The sequence below is a fragment of the Lynx canadensis genome, chromosome B1 (assembly GCF_007474595.2).
Source record: "Lynx canadensis isolate LIC74 chromosome B1, mLynCan4.pri.v2, whole genome shotgun sequence".
In the NCBI taxonomy this organism is placed as follows: domain Eukaryota; kingdom Metazoa; phylum Chordata; class Mammalia; order Carnivora; family Felidae; genus Lynx; species Lynx canadensis.
In genome coordinates this window covers 40,070,612-40,089,635 of record NC_044306.2, presented here as the reverse complement: position 1 = coordinate 40,089,635, position 19,024 = coordinate 40,070,612, and the positions used below count along the sequence as shown (strand labels likewise).

Here is a 19,024-nt window from a genome sequence, read left to right as displayed (position 1 = left end):
GCTCTGTACACAGTAGGACCTAATAAATACATGTTTAAATAAAAGTGACTTACCTTACTTACAGTGTTAGTAATTTGAAAAGTAAAAGACATTTAGGCTATAGCACATTTATATCTACTAAGATTAGTTGAATTAATGAAAATTCTGGTGCTTGAAAACAATTAGCCTCACCTGGAACTAAACTCAGCTTATGGTTCAGAATTCTTTGAACTGCCTGGAATATGGAATCACTCTGAGGCTGCATTTCCTTATGAAGAGAAGAGGGAGGATATGAAACTCTGCTTCCCATACACTAAGCTAGAGAAAAATGGTAATATTCAATTTCTATAGGTATGAAGGGAAATAATCCTACCACATCAGAGTCCAAGTATCATAGGTAATTCTTATTTTTTATATGGCAAAAGAGAAAAATTTAGTCTCATAAGACACCACAAGGAAAATAAAGGAAATATTCAATTAAATATATATGACTATTCATAATTAAAATAAAATCCTGTAGGGGCAACCGGGTGGCTCAGTTGGTTAAGCATCTGACTTTGGCTCAGGTCATGATCTCGCAGCTCCTGAGTTCAAGCCCCGTGTCGGGCTTTGTGCTGACAGCTAGGTGCCTGGAGACTGTTTCAGATTCTGTGTCTCCCTCTCTCTCTGTCCCTTCCCCCTCATGCTCTGTCTGTCTCTCGCTCTCAAAAATATATACACTTAAAAAAAAAAAGAAAATTAAAAAAAATAAAATAAAATTCTGTATATATGTACCTTATTGCACTGATAAGTTTTATTCATTAATCTAGTGAGTCTCTGTTAAGAGGAAACTGTGAAAGTCTAACACCTTTAAGAGAATCTGAACTAGCAGCTAAAAACGAAATTACCTTATGGAAGCAAACAAACAGATCAAGGTCAGTTTCCATCGGCTTTACACATAATAACAGCCTAATATATCAGGAACTTTCTAATGATAGGTTTCAAATAACCATTATGAAGGCCACACACCAGGAAACTCAGAAAAGCAGCTGTAACTTCATTATTTTCATTCAAAAGAACAGTTAAATGAACTGCCAAATGAAGGTGAAAAAACAGCCTCAAGTAGTGTAGGGGTGGGTCATGTAGTATTTAGATATTTATTTTTTCAGGTTTCCTCTTCTTATAATTTATGTTTTAAAAGATTTAAGTAATCTCTACACCCAACGTGGGCTCAACTCTACAAGCCCAAGATAAAAAGTCACAGGCTCCGGTGACTGAACCAGCCAGGTGTCTGGCTCTTTTTAGAGATGCTATGTACAGCTGTATCAAAAGTCCTAAGAACAGTCAGAACTATTTCTATCTGCAGAAAGATAACCAAAATGCTATCCCCTTGTGTCAAGATTTCCCACCTCTAACTACTGAAAAGTGAAAAGATTTTTCCCTGTGCTATACATTTAGGCAATTCACTACTGAATAGGAGAATTTGTCACCCCAAAATACGACTTTTGGTTTAAGAATTACTTTAGACTGGTTATTAAAAACAAACAGCAAACAAAGGAAAGGCTCTGAAAACTAAGCAGAAGCTATCCTATTTTTAAGAGCCATTTATGAGTAAAATCTCCATTTGTAAGGGTGTCTCTCTCTGTACCGGAAGAGGAGGACTAAATCTCTAGAAATTTTTATGAATGGGGCAGGGACTTAAATCTGCATAACATTACCCTTGTTTGCTGTGCTTCTCCTGGGAATCTCTCATAACTATGCTCCCTCCCTCCCCCAACATCTTTCTTTGGTCTTTAGCTGAAGGTGGTATATAATGTGATGGTTTGGGACATTTTGGAGTTACTCAGTTTTCCTGGGTACCTCCCATGTACGCAGAAGGTTTATAAGTTATTAAACTTCTGGGGTTTTTTCCTGTTGTCTTTTATTACAGAGGAGTCTCTGCCAAGAACCTAGTAGAAAGATAGTTATTTTTTTCTCCCCCACACTCCTTGTATTTTTTTTTTTAAATGGGTTACACTTGTTTTTGTGTTCTTTCAAGTGCAATCAATGGTAATGTGACTAAATTCCACTGTACAAATTATCTATTCTTTTAATCCTACTGTATATTTAACCTCTATGCAACTAAGATATTGCTTATGATATTGCTTCAGGCACATTTCCAAGAGCTCAGAGAGCCAGGATACTCTAACTCTTGCATGGCCATATGAAGTTATTTGCATAATTTTACAGCAAAAGTTCCCAATGTTATTAAAATGAAGACACAATACCACAAATTCTAGTATCTCCAAAGATGTTTGGGCTTAGAGAGGAGAGGTTGGGGGGAGAGTGCTGATAAGTTTCTGAGAGGAACAGAGAGGTCAGCTGCATTTTCTGGTTACATGGAAATCCCAGCTAAACCTAGAGCTTTCATATGGAAAACTACTAATCACTGACCTAATTGTTGCGGGCTGCCAATAGCTCAACTTCCACCAGTAGTTTTTCTTATGATCAGAGTTAAAAAACAAAATAAAACAAAACTGCAGGAGCTAATAGCTCAAAAATGGGGTATTATAACATCACTCTGTTTGGAAAGAGGCTGATCTAAGATTACAGAGGATAAACACTAAAAAGAAAATTTTCTACTTAAGGAGATGACATAATATCTCAATCTCGAAAAGTCAATCTTATCTGAACTTCAGTTCAACTTTTGCTTTTCACAGTCAGGTCTTGTCTAGATCAGAACAGTGCTCCTGGTTTTGTTCAATGGCACTGGCTCTCAACTCAAGCCTAAGCACTGCTACTTGGACATTAACAGTCCTAGATTTTAGTTCCAATTCTACTACCACAAACTGTGCCCTACATAAACTCTAATGACCTCTCATTTTCTGCAAAATGTAAAAACTGCGCTTGAGGATTTCTCAAGTTCCTTCCCGAATTACATCTCTCTGATTCAGGGTTTTTTGAATTAAAACAAAACAAAACAAACAAAAAAACCTCAGAAAGATAAATACAAGTTAAAAGTGGTTACACGTGGGAAATAGACCTGAGAGCCAGCCTTTCACCTTTCCCAGGACACAGTTCTATAGTATTCCTTTAACCATAAAAATAAAAGCCAGTGCCTAACTTCCTCCCTTGAGTGATGAAAATTAGGCTTCAGTGCTCAAAGACAAAATGTCTGTGTCCAGTCCCATTCTTACCTATCACCCTAGTCACTCTATTTCCTGATGGTCGTCTTCCTTCTAAAGGTATCTATCAAGGGCACTCTAAGACACTCACAGAGACATCTTATTCCTTAGAGCAGTGCACAGGGAATATTACATGTGTTAGGGGCCACTAAATGCTGCTTACTTGAAACCCAGAAATAAAGTTTATAAACTTATAGAACATGATTTCTAATGTATTTCAAAGAATCCTATCAAATATGAAGATAAGAGTTACCAGTACTTCATTTTTGTTTGAGATTCACAGAAACAACACACCATAAATCTTGGAGACAGTGTGGTATAATTGATAGAAGCCTGAAGAGGAATGGGTTTCTAGCTTGGGTTTTGCTATTGATTAGCTGAGTCTTATTAAGAAGTGGCTTCATATATTAGAGAAGCATAAGCTTTGGAGTCAGGCAACTGTGTACTCATGTGAAGTCTGCATCTCAACTCCCTCATATGTAAAATATGTAAAAATAATTTTAACCATATCAAATGCCCACTTTTTTAAAAAGCAATTTCCACACCCAATGTAGGGCTCAAACTTACAACCTTGAGATCAAGAGTTGCATGCTCTACCTAGTGTGCCAGCCAGGTGCCCCTCAAATGCCCACTTTTTGACGAAAAAAAAAAGCTCCTTGTTTTATGGAGTTTATAATGAGATAATGAAGGTAAAGCATTTAGCATATCGCTTGTTACACCATACAAACTTTCAGTAAACAGTTGTAATACTTTGATTATTATTATTTTTTAAAAATTTTTTAAAGTAATCTCTACACCTAACGTGGGGCTCCAACTTACAACCCCAAGATCAAGACATGCATTCTCTACAGTTTGAGCCAGCCAGGCAGCCCTTGGTTACTATTATTAACAACTGTCAAGAAGAACCACTCTAAAACTTAGCCATGCATTCCCTATAGCTGCACCATGGTGCATCTCAAACTCTTTAATCAAAGCTCTAAGTATGTATTCCCTGGGAAGACTTGGGAACATGGCCACATAGGACACCCCCATGTTTATCTGAATCTGATAAACAGCTATAGATGACAACTAGTCTCCAACTAACCAAAGTAAGGAGACAGCTAAGGCAAATTATACTCACCTCTCAACTTGGCCTTTTACAAAATTTTCAGAAAAAAATAAGTAAATAAAAATAAGGGAAATACAGGAAATTCCATAACTTCCAAAGGAGAAATCCTTTGTCTTTTTACCCAAGCTCATGTAGAAACATGATAGTCACATGACTTCCACAGTTACATCCAAGAAGCTTTTAATATAATGTCCTTCATCGAGGATAATAGGAGCCACAAATGAAATCTTAAGAACACAGCAGTATCATGCATAAATGCATTATGGGTGAGCAGTCAAGATTGAAAAAGGAGGCTTAGGTCATCTGTGTCAAAGCCTTAAAAACCTGAGCAGCTGGAGTAAAGGTGTTCCCTACACCACAGTCCCTCCAGAAAAAGCTAGAATTTGGTTCTCCACATCAAAACACAAGTTGTGGGTGAGTCAGGCTTAAGTCAATGTAACATATACTTACTGACTTTACATGTCTAAGAAGGCTAATGGTCATTAAAGTGCTGGGGATTCGACAGAAACAACCTAGTATGGAATGTAGGAACTCTGGTTAGACAGAGATCCAGAGGCAACAACAGAAGAAACAAAGGCAGTCAAGATACATATTTATCATTTCTAAAGATTTCTCTGCCCTTGGCATAGGGAAGAACATTTTTTAAAAAGACCATTGAGAAGACTTCAGGTAAGATTTTTTCACATTTGCAAAATGATAAATCATCACGTGTCAACTGTTAACTGGTACTTTGTAAGGCGTCCTTAAAAACTCACTGCAATTCTTAAGGCTCACGGACAAAACCTACTCCTAATGGGAAAAAGGGGGGCTCCAGGAACTGACAAACCAGAGTAAAGATGGGCTCTAGGAAGTTAAGTTTGCTGCACTCCAAATAAAAGTTTGGCATTATCTTATTAAGTTAAGCATATTCTATGACTCAACAATTCTCCTAGGACTCCAAGGCATGTATCCTAAGGAAATCCTTACACATTTGCACTAGTATCCAGGTGTAAGAATGCTTACAGCACTGTTTTTAGTAGCCTCAAACTGGAACAAAAAATGTCCATTAACAGAACGTGTACACTGTTATAATCATGCAACGGGATACTAGACAGCAATGTAAATTACCTACAGATATAAACAAATTTACTATTAATTCAAAGCCACAAAATACACTGATCCCACTCGTTAGAATTCAAAAACACGCAAAGTAAAACTATATTGTTCAGGCATGCATATAGTAAAGCTCTACGGAAAAGCAAGAAAGTGAGTATCCTAAAAGTCAGTCTAGGGAGGGAATTGTTCTCAGGAAGGAACATTATGTGTGGGTAGAACTTCTGAAATATGGGCAGTGTTCTTTTGTTTTTATCTGGGTGTTTATTAAATATTTTTCTTTAACCATGTACATTGTATGCACTTTTCTGCATGTTATGTCGCATAAAAATATACGGTACCCCAGCAGAAATCCACAACTCTAAAAAGGTGAGAGAACTTGAGGACAATCAAGCAAGCCATTAATTAAGACGGCCAACTCCTAGCTCTGCGCTAGGAGAAACAGGCCCTAAAAACTATCGGGGTCCTCACGGACTAACTGGCGCACACCCTCTCCCTAAAGTAGCCTAAGTTTTCAGGGAGTCGAGGCTCACCGCGACCCAAGAAGGAACGGCTGGCTCTCTTCACCCGGCCAAGCACCTAGAACCACCAGACACCCGCCACGTCGGCCCTTCCGCTGTCTCCGGAATTCCGGGCGGGAGCCGGGCGACTCTGGGGTTTAGCCCCGGGCTTCCCGAAGGAAGGCGGAACCCCTGAGTCCGAGGCAGCAACTCCCCCCGCCCCGAAGCCCGAGGCGACCCCTAGGGCAGTCCCGCCCTCGTCCGAGCCCCGCCGGCGGCTCCCGCGGGCCCGGACGCGGGTGGGCGTGGCCGGCCGCGGCCAGGCGGGCCGCCGAGGGGGAGGGGGCGCGTACCTCTCCACCGCAGAGGATACCTCGCCAATTCCCGGTGACTGAGACTAGAGATTATTTCCGGGCACGGCCCCCGCCACCCTCCCAGGCAATCACTAGCTGTCTCTTTTTCAATTTGGAGTGCGGACACTGGCGCACGCGCACTGCCGAGCTTCCGTAAGGGTGCGAGCGGACAGGCGAGGAGGACCCGCCGCCGCCGCCGCCGCCGCCAGGGCCGGGCGCGTGCGCGCCGCGACACGCAGCGGGCCGGCGTCGGGGCGCGCGCGGCGGCGGCGGCAGCGGGGAGGCGGGCCGGCCGGAGCGCGATTGTGCGCAGTGGCTCGTCGGCCGCGGCTCTGGCCTGGGCCGGCGCTCTCCGGAGGAGGGGTGTGGGGGCTGGGGGCGGGGACGCGGGGCTGCGGGCGTGGCCGGGGGCGCGCGCGGCGGGCGCGCGGTCCCGAGTGAAAAGAGAAGGAGGGGCAGCGGGGTGACGGTGCTGGAGCCGCTGGCAGCGCGGGGAAGGTAGTCCGCGGCCCGGGCGGGAGGAGAAGGTGGGCCAGAGGCCAGGCCAACTGCCCGGACCCTCCGACGCAGCCCCAGACCGAGCGGCAGCGGTTTCTGGAGAGGTGGGGAGGCGCTGCCAAGCCCCAGCTGGGGAAGATGTTCAACGTGGAATCGGTGGAGCGGGTGGAGCTGTGCGAGAGCCTTCTCACTTGGGTATGTGATGACTGGCGGGTTGGGGGAAGACCCCCTCCCCCAGGCCTCCTTTCCGGGATCCCCCACGCTTGTCGCGGGGGGCGAGCGCCGAGGGCGGCGGTGCCGTCACATCCGGGGCCTGGGGCGGGCGGAGCCGGGGGACGCCGGTGCGGGCCGCGTCTACCCCGCGGCCGGGTGGGGCTGGGGGCTGCGCGGATCGTCTGGGCGCTGGGGGCTCGGCCCCGGGTCCGAGGGGAAATTTGCCAGGCTTGGGGTTTGAGGTGTTGGCTGCGCTCCGAGAGGAAACCGGCCCTATGGAGGCTAATGATGGGGTGCAGGCGACACTGTGATTAGGATTGTTGTTGTTTGCAGCTGATGAGGCGCTGGTGCTTCCCTCTCGCGCTGCCAGGGACACCGAAGTGTTGGCTGGTCCTGCGCCCCGCGCAGCCGGTAGAGGCACTCGGGACCCTTGGTTACGACGCTCCTCGCCTTTGTTGTAGCGTTCACGGAGGACGGAGGGTTAGCCCCTTGAGGGATGAGCCAGGCCCACTGGAAGAGAAAAGTACTTTGAAGGGAAGATAGGAAAAATATGAAAAGGCACCCCGAGACCGTATTTTAAGTGAGAGATGCGCTTCAGCGATTAGAAAGTAAGCGGTGTGGAGGTACTTGTTAAAGGTATAAATATAAAAACAAATCTGGAAGATATGTGGGGATCAGTAATGGAACTCGACATTTTGGGAGCAACGTTGTGGGATTCTGATTTTAAATTATTAAACTCTTATTAAAATGGTCACGTTTTAAAGTCACTACATGCTCAATCCTGATGCTAACAATTGTGCCTTTAGCAGCTTCTTCGCGAGCTGGACTCAAAACCCATGCTGTGTGTGTCACTAACTCTGGTGTCAGTTTTTGGTGTGTGTGTGTGTGTGTGTGTGTGTGTGTGTAGAGGTCTGCAGACCCACGGGATAAACCTTTTGCTTTTTCCCAGAGTGTTACTCATTGCTAAAAATGTTAAACGTCATTTCTAGAATAGGATGTTGATTGAGGTGACTACAGCATTTGGGTTCATGTTAAAGGTAAGACGCGGATGGCAGAGATTCTGTTCAGCGGTGCCTTGAGTTACAAGTTCAAATCCTTGAAGTATAGATGTCACTCTCCTGTGTGGGAGCACTTCCGTAGAGGGTTTAGAGAAGCATTGCCTTAGGTAGGTTGTAACAAAGGTGGTGAAAATACTCTTAAGGTTTTCATAATGTGTTTTGTGTCAGGATTCAGATTATGTCTTCTGATATAATACATACAATGGTCGGGCTTGATACACTCTGTAATTTTTTTTTATGTTAGGCTATTGGGATTTCAAGGGCTTTGTTTTTGTTTTCTGCAATAATACAGTTAACATACAACTTACAAATGTAATGGGTTCCAGCTTCAAACGAGGATGTGGATTTCACTGCTGTATTTTAGAGGAGAGAAAAACTGATAAACTGCATAATGTGGCCAAGGCAGGGGAGAGATAAAGGAAAGAATGACCACATTCTTTGGTACTGTGGAAGAACTAGATTTGGCAGAGGTTGTAAACAGAAGATTGAGAATCTTAAGGTGTGCTTTTTGAGTCTATACAAGTGCCTCCCTCAATGCTAGAAAAAGAGGCAAGAGGGCAAAGATGAGGAAGCTAACTGAATCTGAAGTAGGGCTACATTGCTTAAAGTCTAGAAAGACAAGTCTTGGAAGTAGAGGTGTATTTGAAGAGCATCCACAAAAAGATGGTAATCGGTGCAATTATTTGAGTGAGAAATGCTAATAAAAATAGAGAGGAAGAATCATAAAGGGAAGTTTGAAGGGATACTAACAGAAGCACACAATATAAGAGCATCTATTTAGAATCTGGTAAATATAAAAAAAAAAACAGGTATCAGATACTAGAGAGGTCAGGGAATATGGTATTGTAGAAAAGGATTAAAATATTTTTTTTCAATGTTTATTCTTGAGAGGGAGACACACACACAGTGCTAGCCAGGGAGAGCAAGAGAGAGAGGAGGACGCAGAATCCGAAGCTGATTCCAGGCTCTGAACTGTCAACACAGAGCGGGAAGTGGGACTCAAACCCGCTAACCGTGAGATTATGACCTGAGCCGAAATCGGACACTTAACCAACTCACTTAAAAGGATTTTTGAAATGTCACTGGAAAGCTCATCAAGGAAAATTTCTGGAGAAAATAAGATTGGAGATTGTCGGGGTACCTAGGTGGCTCAATCAGTCAAGCATCCGACTTTGGCTCAGGTCGTGATCTTCTGGTCTTTGAGTTCAAGCCCCAGATCAGGCTCTGTGCTGTCAGCAGAGAGCCTGGAGCCTGCATCCTGATTCTGTGTCTCCTCCTCTCTCTGCCCCTCCCCTGCTGGCACTCTGTGTGTATCTCTCTCTCTCAAAAATAAACATTAAAAAAAAATTTTTTTTTTAAATTAGAGATTGTCAACAAAACTGGAGAGCATAGTCTACACAAAGATTTACAATTCTGAGATTTTGAAACATTTTAAAACCTTGTGCATTGAAATGTTTTCAAAATAAAGTTGAGTTTAAATGCTGGATTTGTTTTCTTTAACTTGTCATTATAAAAAGTAGAATAAATGTGCAGAAAATGTTTGAGGTAGCTGAAAGTGTACATTTAGTCTAGTAGGTCCCCTCATATCTGGAGGCCAGCTTATGCTGAAAACAATTCCAAAACCAAGTGTAAGAGAAAAAAATGTATGCAGTACACTCCAAAGACAAGACTCCCATTGTAGCACCTAGCAGGCTCAAATCAGTAGACCCATGTGACTCTCAATCTCAGGGTCTTGAGTTCAAGCCCCATGTTTGGCATAGAGCCTACTTAGAAAAGAATAAACTCCCATTTAGACTGATTTGCTCTATTTTACGTAAACTTCTAGCCGCCTTGGTCACGTGGGTTCTGTGCACACAGAAGGTTAGAAGGTAACTGTAATATTAGGCAAGATACAAGACAGCTGCTAGTGACCTAGAAGATCCAAGAACTGAAAGTTCAGTCTGGGTGATTCACCCTTTGAACTGACAGCCTTATAGAATTCAAGAGCCTCCATGCTCAGTTATTGAAGATCATAATTATGATCTTGAATATCAAAAGTTTATTTTCACTACATAGCATTTAGTACTAGATAGGTGGTATATAGTATACTTCAAAAATTCTTCCACTAGGAATAGTTAAAATAATAAAACCTCAGGTGTCTAAAGGGATGTATGTTAGTCGCCTATGCAGAATTCATTTCTGTGGACATGGAATTGCTTTAAATGCTGGATAAATTGTTATTGTATCAAGGAGCCTACTAGCTCAAGAACCAAATGTTCCAAATTTTTGTTGAAAGCGGAATACTTAGGAAAAGACAAGGTATCATCCTACCAATGGAAAATACTTTAAACTTAAATTTCCTATCAGAGTTTATGCAGCAAGCAAGTTCAGCAGGATGTGCTTGAAAATTTCCACTCTACCTCCTCTCCCCACCCTCTGAGTCAAAATGTATTCTTACCTGTTAGAGAAATCTGCCCTGCCTATTACACCTGTCAAGCCTAATTTCTTGAACTTCACATGAAAAGATTGTGCTTTCCTGGGTTTTAGAAACTGAAAAACCAGAAAAAATCTGGAACACTACCAGTTAATGGCAAGAAGCTGAGTGGGAAAAGAATCGTCACATAGGCTCACATTTCTTCTGGGAAACCCAGCAATATTAACATATCCTTGTAATTTTCATATTACTTAGCAGCCAGTGAAATGTGTACTAGTGTGTAGACTTGAGGAAGGTATAATTATTGTGATGGTATCTCCCACATTCCATTCTCTCTGCTCTGCCTAACTCTCTTCTACCAACAATTTTTGTCCTTTGATGGAGGAATAGGAAATCCATGTACAAAAGTTAAAGCACACATTTTTTAAAAGCTTTAATTTTCTTTCTTTTTTAAAACTGAGGGTCAACATAAAATGGTAGGCAAGAGTATAGGTTCTGACATTAGACTACCTGGATTCAAATCCTATCTTTGTCTCATATTAACTGTTGGTGACTTTGGATAAGTTACTTTATCTCTGTGTTTGATCAGCATCATTGGAGTTTCATTAAAACACTGATGGCTAGGCCCCATGTCCAGAGTTTGTAATTCAGTAGGTCTGGGCTGGGACCTGAGATTCTGCATTTCTAACCAGCGTCCAGGAGATGCTATTGTTAGTGACCTGCGGAACCACACTTTGAGAACCACTGCTCTAGAACAGGGATTTTTAACTTTAACATTACTTACATTTGGGGCTGGATAATTCTTTGTTGTGGACAGTACCCTGTTTATTTGAAAGTAGCATCCCTGGCCTCTACCTACAAGATGCCAATGGCACCCACTAATTTGTTAAAAACAAGAATGTCTCATAGGGAGCAAAATCACCTGTGGTTGAGCACTGCGGTTCTAGAGATACTAATTCCAGGTGATTTCATGTTTTACTTTTCTCATGCTTTTGTTGAGGAGGGTGAAGTGGAGGTTGGATAGTGTTAATACAGCTTTTTGGAACTGAGAGAGAGATTATGACCTTTCCCATAGAATTTCACATCTTAATGCTTTTAGGTGTAATTATCTTTAAATTTTACTGTACTGCTATCCCAAAATATGCTGTAGATGTTAACTCAGAGGTTATGAGAACTGGTAGAGGAGAGATTATTTTTTAAAGTACAATTCACATACCATAAAATTCATTCTTTTAAAATGTGCAATTCAGTGGTTTGTAGTATGATGACCAGGTTGTGTAGCTATCACCACTATCTGATTCCAAGAACATTTTCATCATCCTAAAGGAAACTCCATAAAAACAGATTTTCTTTGGGACTTGCTCTACTTTATCTCAGAGCAGAGATGAACATCATCTACCCTCATGATCAATTATTTACCTCAAGACCCAGTACAGAGAAAGCCACATTTAAAAAATCAGGATGAAGATAGTTTTTTCTAAATCCCAAGACAGAAACAGAATTTTAAAACTAAATTATTTTTTTTTTAATTTTTTTTTTTCAACGTTTATTCATTTTTGGGACAGAGAGAGACAGAGCATGAACGGGGGAGGGGCAGAGAGAGAGGGAGACACAGAATCGGAAGCAGGCTCCAGGCTCTGAGCCATCAGCCCAGAGCCCGACGCGGGGCTCGAACTCACGGACCGCGAGATCGTGACCTGGCTGAAGTCGGACGCCCAACCGACTGCGCCACCTAGGCGCCCCAAAACTAAATTATTTAAGAAGAATTATTAAAAAATTGAAGAATTATTGAAGAATTGCCTGCTTTATTGAGTTTTTTCTTCTGATTGGCCAGAGGAAGTTTTTTAATCTGCTTTGGATCAGAAGGATTCAAATGCCCAGTGCCCCACCACATAAGAATTATTTGGTAAGCTTGTTAAAAGTAGATTCCTAGACTTCTGCAACTTCCCAGATGATTCTGATGTATACCAGGTTTGGGAATCACTGCTTATAAGTTTAAAATACCTAATGTGCATTCATTTTCTCATATATTCTTTTAGCAGCACATCTCCCCCTAATGTATTTTTCCCAATTGCTAGATTGAAAAACTCATAATAAGAGAAGTAAAGTAGCACACCCAGGTTCACACAGCAAATTAGGGGCAAAGCTGGGGATAGAATTAGTTTATTACATTCAAAACATACTGAGGGCTTGTTCTGTATCAGACATTGTACTAAGATTAGTGAGAGAGATGAATGAGATGTGGTTCTCACTGCTGCTTTTTCATTCTAAACAAACCTACAGGAAAGATTGATGTATCAACTGTAAAATGAAAGGTGCTTATCTCTTTAAACTACATTGTTGTTACCATATTACCATTGAAGAGGCAACTAGAGATAGTATGGAGTAAACTTTAATCTCAGTTCCTGCAGAGGTATTTATTTGTTCCATTTATTCATCTACTAATTATTTATTGAACCCCTACCATCTACTAATTATTTATTGAACCCCTGGTAGGGGGTTATGTCCGGGAATGACTTTGGGACTTGCGGTTAGTGTCCGGGAATGACTTTTCATTGCTTCTCCCAAATGGATACCTAGATAAAATACACTTGCCGTATGCTTTAAGGTAATTCCCTTAGTTTTTGTCACCATAACCACCACCGCCCACAAGACTCTCCTATATAGAAAATATGGAAAAGCCACTGACTGCACTTGTCAGCCTTTTTATTTTTTAAAGGTTTGATAGATGATACAGTACAAAGAAGTAGACACTCATCTTCTGTTAGCAAGAGACTAAATTACTAGACTATTTGTTAAGGGCAGTTTGTCAATATTTATCAAAAACCTTAAAATGTACATACACTTTGACTAGTAATTTCACTTCTGAGAATGTAACCCAGTAAATAAAAATGTGTGAGAAGAACTGTTATTCCCGGTATTTCCATTGTCACTACTTAGTTTGATCTCATCGGTGTTCATAATGTAAACTTACTAAAATAAGTCTCTGTGCCTGCCTCTTTCCCTCCAATCCTTTCTTCATACTGTAGCCAGTGTGGTTTTTATGCAGTGCAAATCTCATTTCCTGCTTGGGGTCCTTTGCTTACTCCCCATTGTTCTTAGGATAAAGTCCTAACATGGCTTATGAGGTTTTGTACAATAATGCTTCCTTCTTTAGCCCCATCTTTCACCATTATACTCTTTTCCTTGTTCCATCTCTTCCTCCTATTCTTGCCCCCCATCCCATGGTAAGCAAACGTTTTTCATTCCTAGACTGCATCCCACTCTCACTTCTAATCTTTGTGTTGCTCTTTCTTTTTGCTAACCTATAAACTGCAAGAGCATGGCCTACCTCTGTCTTTTCTCAGTGATTTTTTTTTTTTTTTTAAGTCTTGGTTGCACTATTGGGTATAATCATTGTTGGCTTGGCTGTATTATCTTACTCGTGGAAATACTTTCTACTATTTCTCAGCCTTGTCATGTTGACTAGTACAAAGTTAGTTTTTGGGGGTTTTTTTGCAAATTTCTAATTCAGAATACATTTTTTTGAGAGAGAGAGCACGCCTGCGCACATGCACACAAGTGTGGGGGAGAGGGAGAGGGAGGGATAGAGAGAATCCCAAGCAGTCTCCACGCCCAGCAAGGGAATGAGATCTCACAACTGTGAGATCATGACCTGAGCTGAAATCAAGAGTCACTTAGTCAACTTAGCCACCCAGGCGCCCCTAATTCAGAATACATTTAAATTCAAAAGTAATTGAGGGGACAAAACATAAGAGACTTAAATATGGAGAACAAACAGAGGGTTACTGTAGGGGTTGTGGGAGGGGTGATGGGCTAAATGGGTAAGGCGCATTAAGGAATCTACTCCTGAAATCATTGTTGCACTATACACTAACTTGGATGTAACTTTAAAAAAATAAATAAATAAAAATTAATTGAATATTTAACCTACTGCAGTGAATGTAACTTCTACATCTGTATAAAGATATTTTGGTTTTAAGTAAAAGAAGTCTCAACTTGGCAAGGCTTAAACAAATTTATCTCATATGCTTTGAGACTTCAACAGTTTTTAATTCAGTGGCTCAGTTTTGGCCTCAGGGACATAGTTCTTTGTATCCTTCTTCTGTCATACACTGCATTGGCCTCATCGTAAAATGGATTCCATTAAGAGCCAAGATGACTGCTTGTGACCATTGAGTCAACATACGTGTTCACATCAAGAGGAGATTGGCTTTGGGGTTCCTGACTGGCTCAGTCAGTAAAGCATGTGACTCTTGATCTTGGGGTTATAAATTCGAGCCCCCTGTTAGGTGTAGAGATTACTTAATTTAATTTAATTTAATAGATTTAAAAAATAGATAGATTAAAAAACCACTAAATTTAGTTTAATTTAAAAAGAGGAGATTGGCTTTTCTTTCCCAAAAGCTCAAGTAAGCTCTTTGGTTCAAATTGCCTTTGCCCTGTCAATCTCAGAGTCTGTCACTGGTAGAGGAGATGAAGATATCAGGACTTGCTTAGATTGATTATCTGTGGTGAGAATGAATGCTGGGAAGTCACCAAGTGCCCAGCACAATTTCTTTCCTACCCAAGGGAAAAAAATTACAGTAAGAACCTGCAGGAAATTTCCCACAAGGGAAAATGTTTCCAACTCTTCCACTTTTTAAAATTTATTCCTACTCCCAAGGTGAGATAATCACAAAAATAAGCTAAGAAATCTTCTGTGTAGTTAATCATGGAATCCACCGAACTCAACTCCCCCACCTCTCCCTTTTTTTTTTTTTTCCCAGATCCAGACATTTAACGTGGATGCACCATGCCAGACCGTAGAAGATTTAACGAATGGGGTTGTGATGGCCCAGGTTCTTCAAAAAATGTAAGAATAAATTGCTTTGTCTTTTTGTATGTTCTTATATGTGAATATTTATTAGATTGAAAATATGGACAAAAAATAAAGGGTTCATATGAAACGTGTGTTGGATGTAGAATAAGAACTGTGTCGGTGAAAATTTTGATGGCATGTACTCGTTTAGGTACAGATTGACTGGCTGAAAGTTCAATTAGGGCTTTAATTGTTATAACACTCCAGTAGTTTTAGCAGAATTATTTGCTCTTGTGTTTTTCAGCATAAGCTTGGCAGAAATTTTCATGTTAGTGATGAGATTTTCTCATTGTATCAGAATCTAGAGACTTAATCCCTCTAAAGGATTTTGCTCAAATGTTATCAGTGAGGCCTTCTCTGACCGCTCATATAAAATAAGTGACAACCATTCCCTTTTAACCTTTTGTGTTCTTTGAAGTATGTAACACCATCTTATATACCACGCATTCATTTGTTTTATGCTGCTTCCTCTACATCCATGTACACACAGACACACACACACACTCACACACAGTGTAAGCTCCACACAGAGGCAGGGATTTGTTTTGTTCACAGTTGTATCCTAGCACAGTGTTTGGTTTTTGGTTGAATCATATGAAAATGCCCTATGTAGGTCACAAATATCATAAGTTTTTCAAGATTCAGTTTGCATCATGGATACTCATGTCTACTGAATGACTGAAAGAAGGACATACTTGTTTGGGATATACAAAACATACCTGATTCTTTCCTTCTAAGTACTTGAAAACATAGTAGTTGTAAAACTGATGTTGTATGGCTATCTTCAACTTTTGATCTGGGAAATTTTCAAATAAATCATAACATGTAAATTTAAAAAATCATTAGGTTTGATGTGATTTGAGAGAGATACTTTTTTTTAAAATTTTGTTTATTATTGAGAGAGAGTGAGTGAGAGAGTGCACACAAGCGAGCAGGGGAGGGGCAGAAAGAGGGGGAAACACAGAATCTGAACAGACTCCAGGCTCTGAGCTGTCAGCACAGGGCCCGAAGCAGTGCTTGAACTCATGAACTATGCCGAAGTCAGACCTCTACTGACTGAGCCACCCAGGCGCCCCATAGGGAGATACTTTTGTCTTTGAAGCACTGAGCACTTTGAGGCCTCATGATATTAGAGATTTGCATATCAATAAATGGGATTTCCTGCAGTTGTGTTAAGAATTAATATCATCAGTAAATGAATTTTTGCTGTTGTTCACTTTGCAGTGGACTATGTAGAGTTGCCCATCTGAAAAGCAGTTCAGATGCCTGCATTTCAGAGAATCTATCAGTGTGCCTTTAGTACTGGGGACTCATGCTTGAAAACTAGCTTGCTGTCACTTTCTTCCAGAACTACGTGACACATCTCTCCAGATACATAGGCGCATAGACTTCTTGATGGAGTGTGAGAAGGCTCATTTGAAACCTTGGATCAGGCTTGGTTTTAGCACTCTGAGAAGAGTGAGCTTGTGATTTTCATGGTCACCTCTGAGTGATGCCCTAATAAGTTTTAGAAGTTGAATGGTCTAGAGAGTTTCAATGAAGCTAAGCTTTCCAAGTATATGTCACTAAATGGATTTTTTGTTTAAGTTAATTAGGGTAGGATTTCTGTCACTGCAGAAACCAGAAGGGCTGTATGTGTATATTGTTTTGCCAAACCAAGATCATAACATACAGTATTTTAATTTACCAAAGTCTTGTAGGCATATTTTTCATCAGTACTTAGTTTTTTTTTTTTACCTTTTTCCCACAAAATGCCTTCCGTTTTTCCTATTGTTGTGGTATAACATACACAGAAAAGCATAATAAAAAAAGTGAATTTGTGTATGTACATGTTGTATGTATTTGTGTGTGTATACACATCTAAGTAACCACCACCCAGATGGTTCCCTCATGACCCGTCCTAATCAATAACCCTTGCCCCCAAATAGTCATGATTGTGACATCTACACCACTAATTAGTTTTCTCTGTTCTTGGGCATCTTATAAATGGAATCATACAGTATGTACTCTTGTGTCTGACTTCTTTCACTCAACATAATGGCTGAGATTCATTCATATTGTTGCATGTTATTTATTTTTAATAACTGTATAATATGTATGATTTCAAGGAAGTTCAGTTCCTCCTTGTCCCTGTGGTACTTATTGAATGGCTACTTTGTGTCCAGCACTGGTGATACAAGGGTAAGCTACAACCCACAGGGCAGGTACCTTCAGAGAGTTTATAGCCTTAGGAAAAACAGAGTTTAAATAACTATGAAAACAAAATTGCTATTATAACCAGTGCTCCAGGGCAAAAATACACAATGTTATGAAAGTTTGTAAAGAGGCTTATTTAACTTAATCAAAGAAGACGCAAACATTTACCTGAATAAAGAAATTAAATCTGCAAGATGATTGGTAACAGATTTCTTAGCATGTGGAAGAGCATACACTGAGGCCTCATAGGCTGATGGAGCATGGTGAACACCACCACGGAGAGAGGGTTTGAGTGATTAAAGCAGAGACAGGGGAGCATGTTACAAAATGAGATTGGAAGGATAGATATTGCCAGATCACGTAGGGCTTCATGTCTTTATTCCAAGGGCTGTGAAAAGCAATTGAGGGATTTGGGGTCAGGGAAGGGTTAACAGTCAGATTTACATTTTTTAAAACTTTTTAAAAAAAATTATAGTTAACATAGTGTTATATTTGTTTCAGGTGTACAGTATAGTAATTCAGTACTTCTGTACATCATCTGGTGCTCATCACAACTGCACTCCTTAATCCCCATCACCTATTTAACCCATTTCACTCCTCCCCTCTGGTAGCCATCAGTTTGTTCTTTATAGTTAACTCTCTTTTTTTTTTTTTTTTTTTTTTTGGTGCCTTTGCTGGTTTGTTTTGTTTCTTAAATTCCACACATAAGTGAAATCATGTGGTAGTTGTCTTTCTCTGGCTTATTTCTCTTGGCATAATACACTTCAGTTCCATCCATATTGTTGCAGATAATAAGATTTCATAATTTTTTGTGGCTGAGTAATATTCCACTGTGTGTGTGTGTGTGTGTGTGTGTGTGTGTGTGTGTATGTGTATCTCAATGTGCACCATATTGTCTTTATCCATTCAGTGGATATTGGGTTGCTTCCAAGTCTGGGCTATTATAGATAATGCTGCTATAAACATTGAGTGCATGTATCCCTTTGCATTAGTATTTTTGTATTCTTTGGATAAACACCAGTAGTGTGATTGCTAGATCATAGGGTGTTTTGTTGTTGTTTTTTTTAACATTTATTCATTTTTGAAAGAGAGAATGTGAGCGGGAGAGGGGGCAGAGAGAGAGAGAGAAAGAGAGAGACACAGAATCCGAAGCAGGCTCCAGGCTCTGAGCTGCCAGCACAGAGCCCAATGTGGGGCTAGAACTCACGAACCACGAGATCATGACCTAAGCTGAAGTCAGAGTATCAACCAGCTGAGCCACCCAGGCACCCCAGGGTGTTCTATTTTTAACTTTTTGAGGAATCTCCGTATTGTTTTCCAAGAGTGGCTGCACCGGTTTTCTTTCTTTTTTAAAATTTTTATATACTTTAATTTTTTTTTTTTTAGAGAGAGAGAGTGCATGCAAGAAGGGGAGAGGGACACAGAGAGAGAATCAGGCTCAGCATGGAGACTAAGGCAGGGCTCAATCCCACAATCCTGTGATCATGACCTGAGCTGAAATCAAGAGTCAGACACTCAACTGACTGAACTACCCAGGAGCTCCTCTCTTTCTTTCTTTCTTTTTTTTTTAATGTTTATTTTTGAGAGAGAGTGAGAACAAGGGAGAGAGA

General features: G+C 40.8%; 2 protein-coding genes across 12 annotated transcripts in view; one reads left to right on the top strand and one right to left on the bottom strand.

Moving 5' to 3' along the window:
- RNF170 (ring finger protein 170) overlaps positions 1-6,351 on the bottom strand; it is a 44,027-nt gene extending 37,676 nt beyond the window's left edge. The window contains exons 1-2 of one of the 6 annotated variants that reach the window (XM_030312526.1): positions 6,176-6,351; positions 172-247 (exon numbers count right to left, since the gene is read on the bottom strand). The gene's annotated coding sequence lies outside the window, so the exon portion shown is untranslated. Of the gene's footprint in view, positions 1-171; positions 248-5,855; positions 6,061-6,175 lie in introns of those variants that run through there. The other 5 variants (XM_030312525.1, XM_030312527.1, XM_030312523.1 and 2 more) reach the window with 5 other exon arrangements.
- A 250-nt stretch (positions 6,352-6,601) lies between these two features.
- HOOK3 (hook microtubule tethering protein 3) overlaps positions 6,602-19,024 on the top strand; it is a 117,642-nt gene continuing 105,219 nt past the window's right edge. For 3 of the 6 annotated variants that reach the window (XM_030312518.2, XM_030312517.2, XM_030312519.2), the window contains exons 1-2: positions 6,604-6,868; positions 15,127-15,212. In XM_030312518.2, the coding sequence (XP_030168378.1) occupies positions 6,812-6,868; positions 15,127-15,212 (143 nt within the window). In that variant the 5' untranslated portion in view covers positions 6,604-6,811. Of the gene's footprint in view, positions 6,869-15,126; positions 15,213-19,024 lie in introns of all 6 variants that reach the window. The other 3 variants (XM_032592853.1, XM_030312521.2, XM_030312522.2) reach the window with 2 other exon arrangements.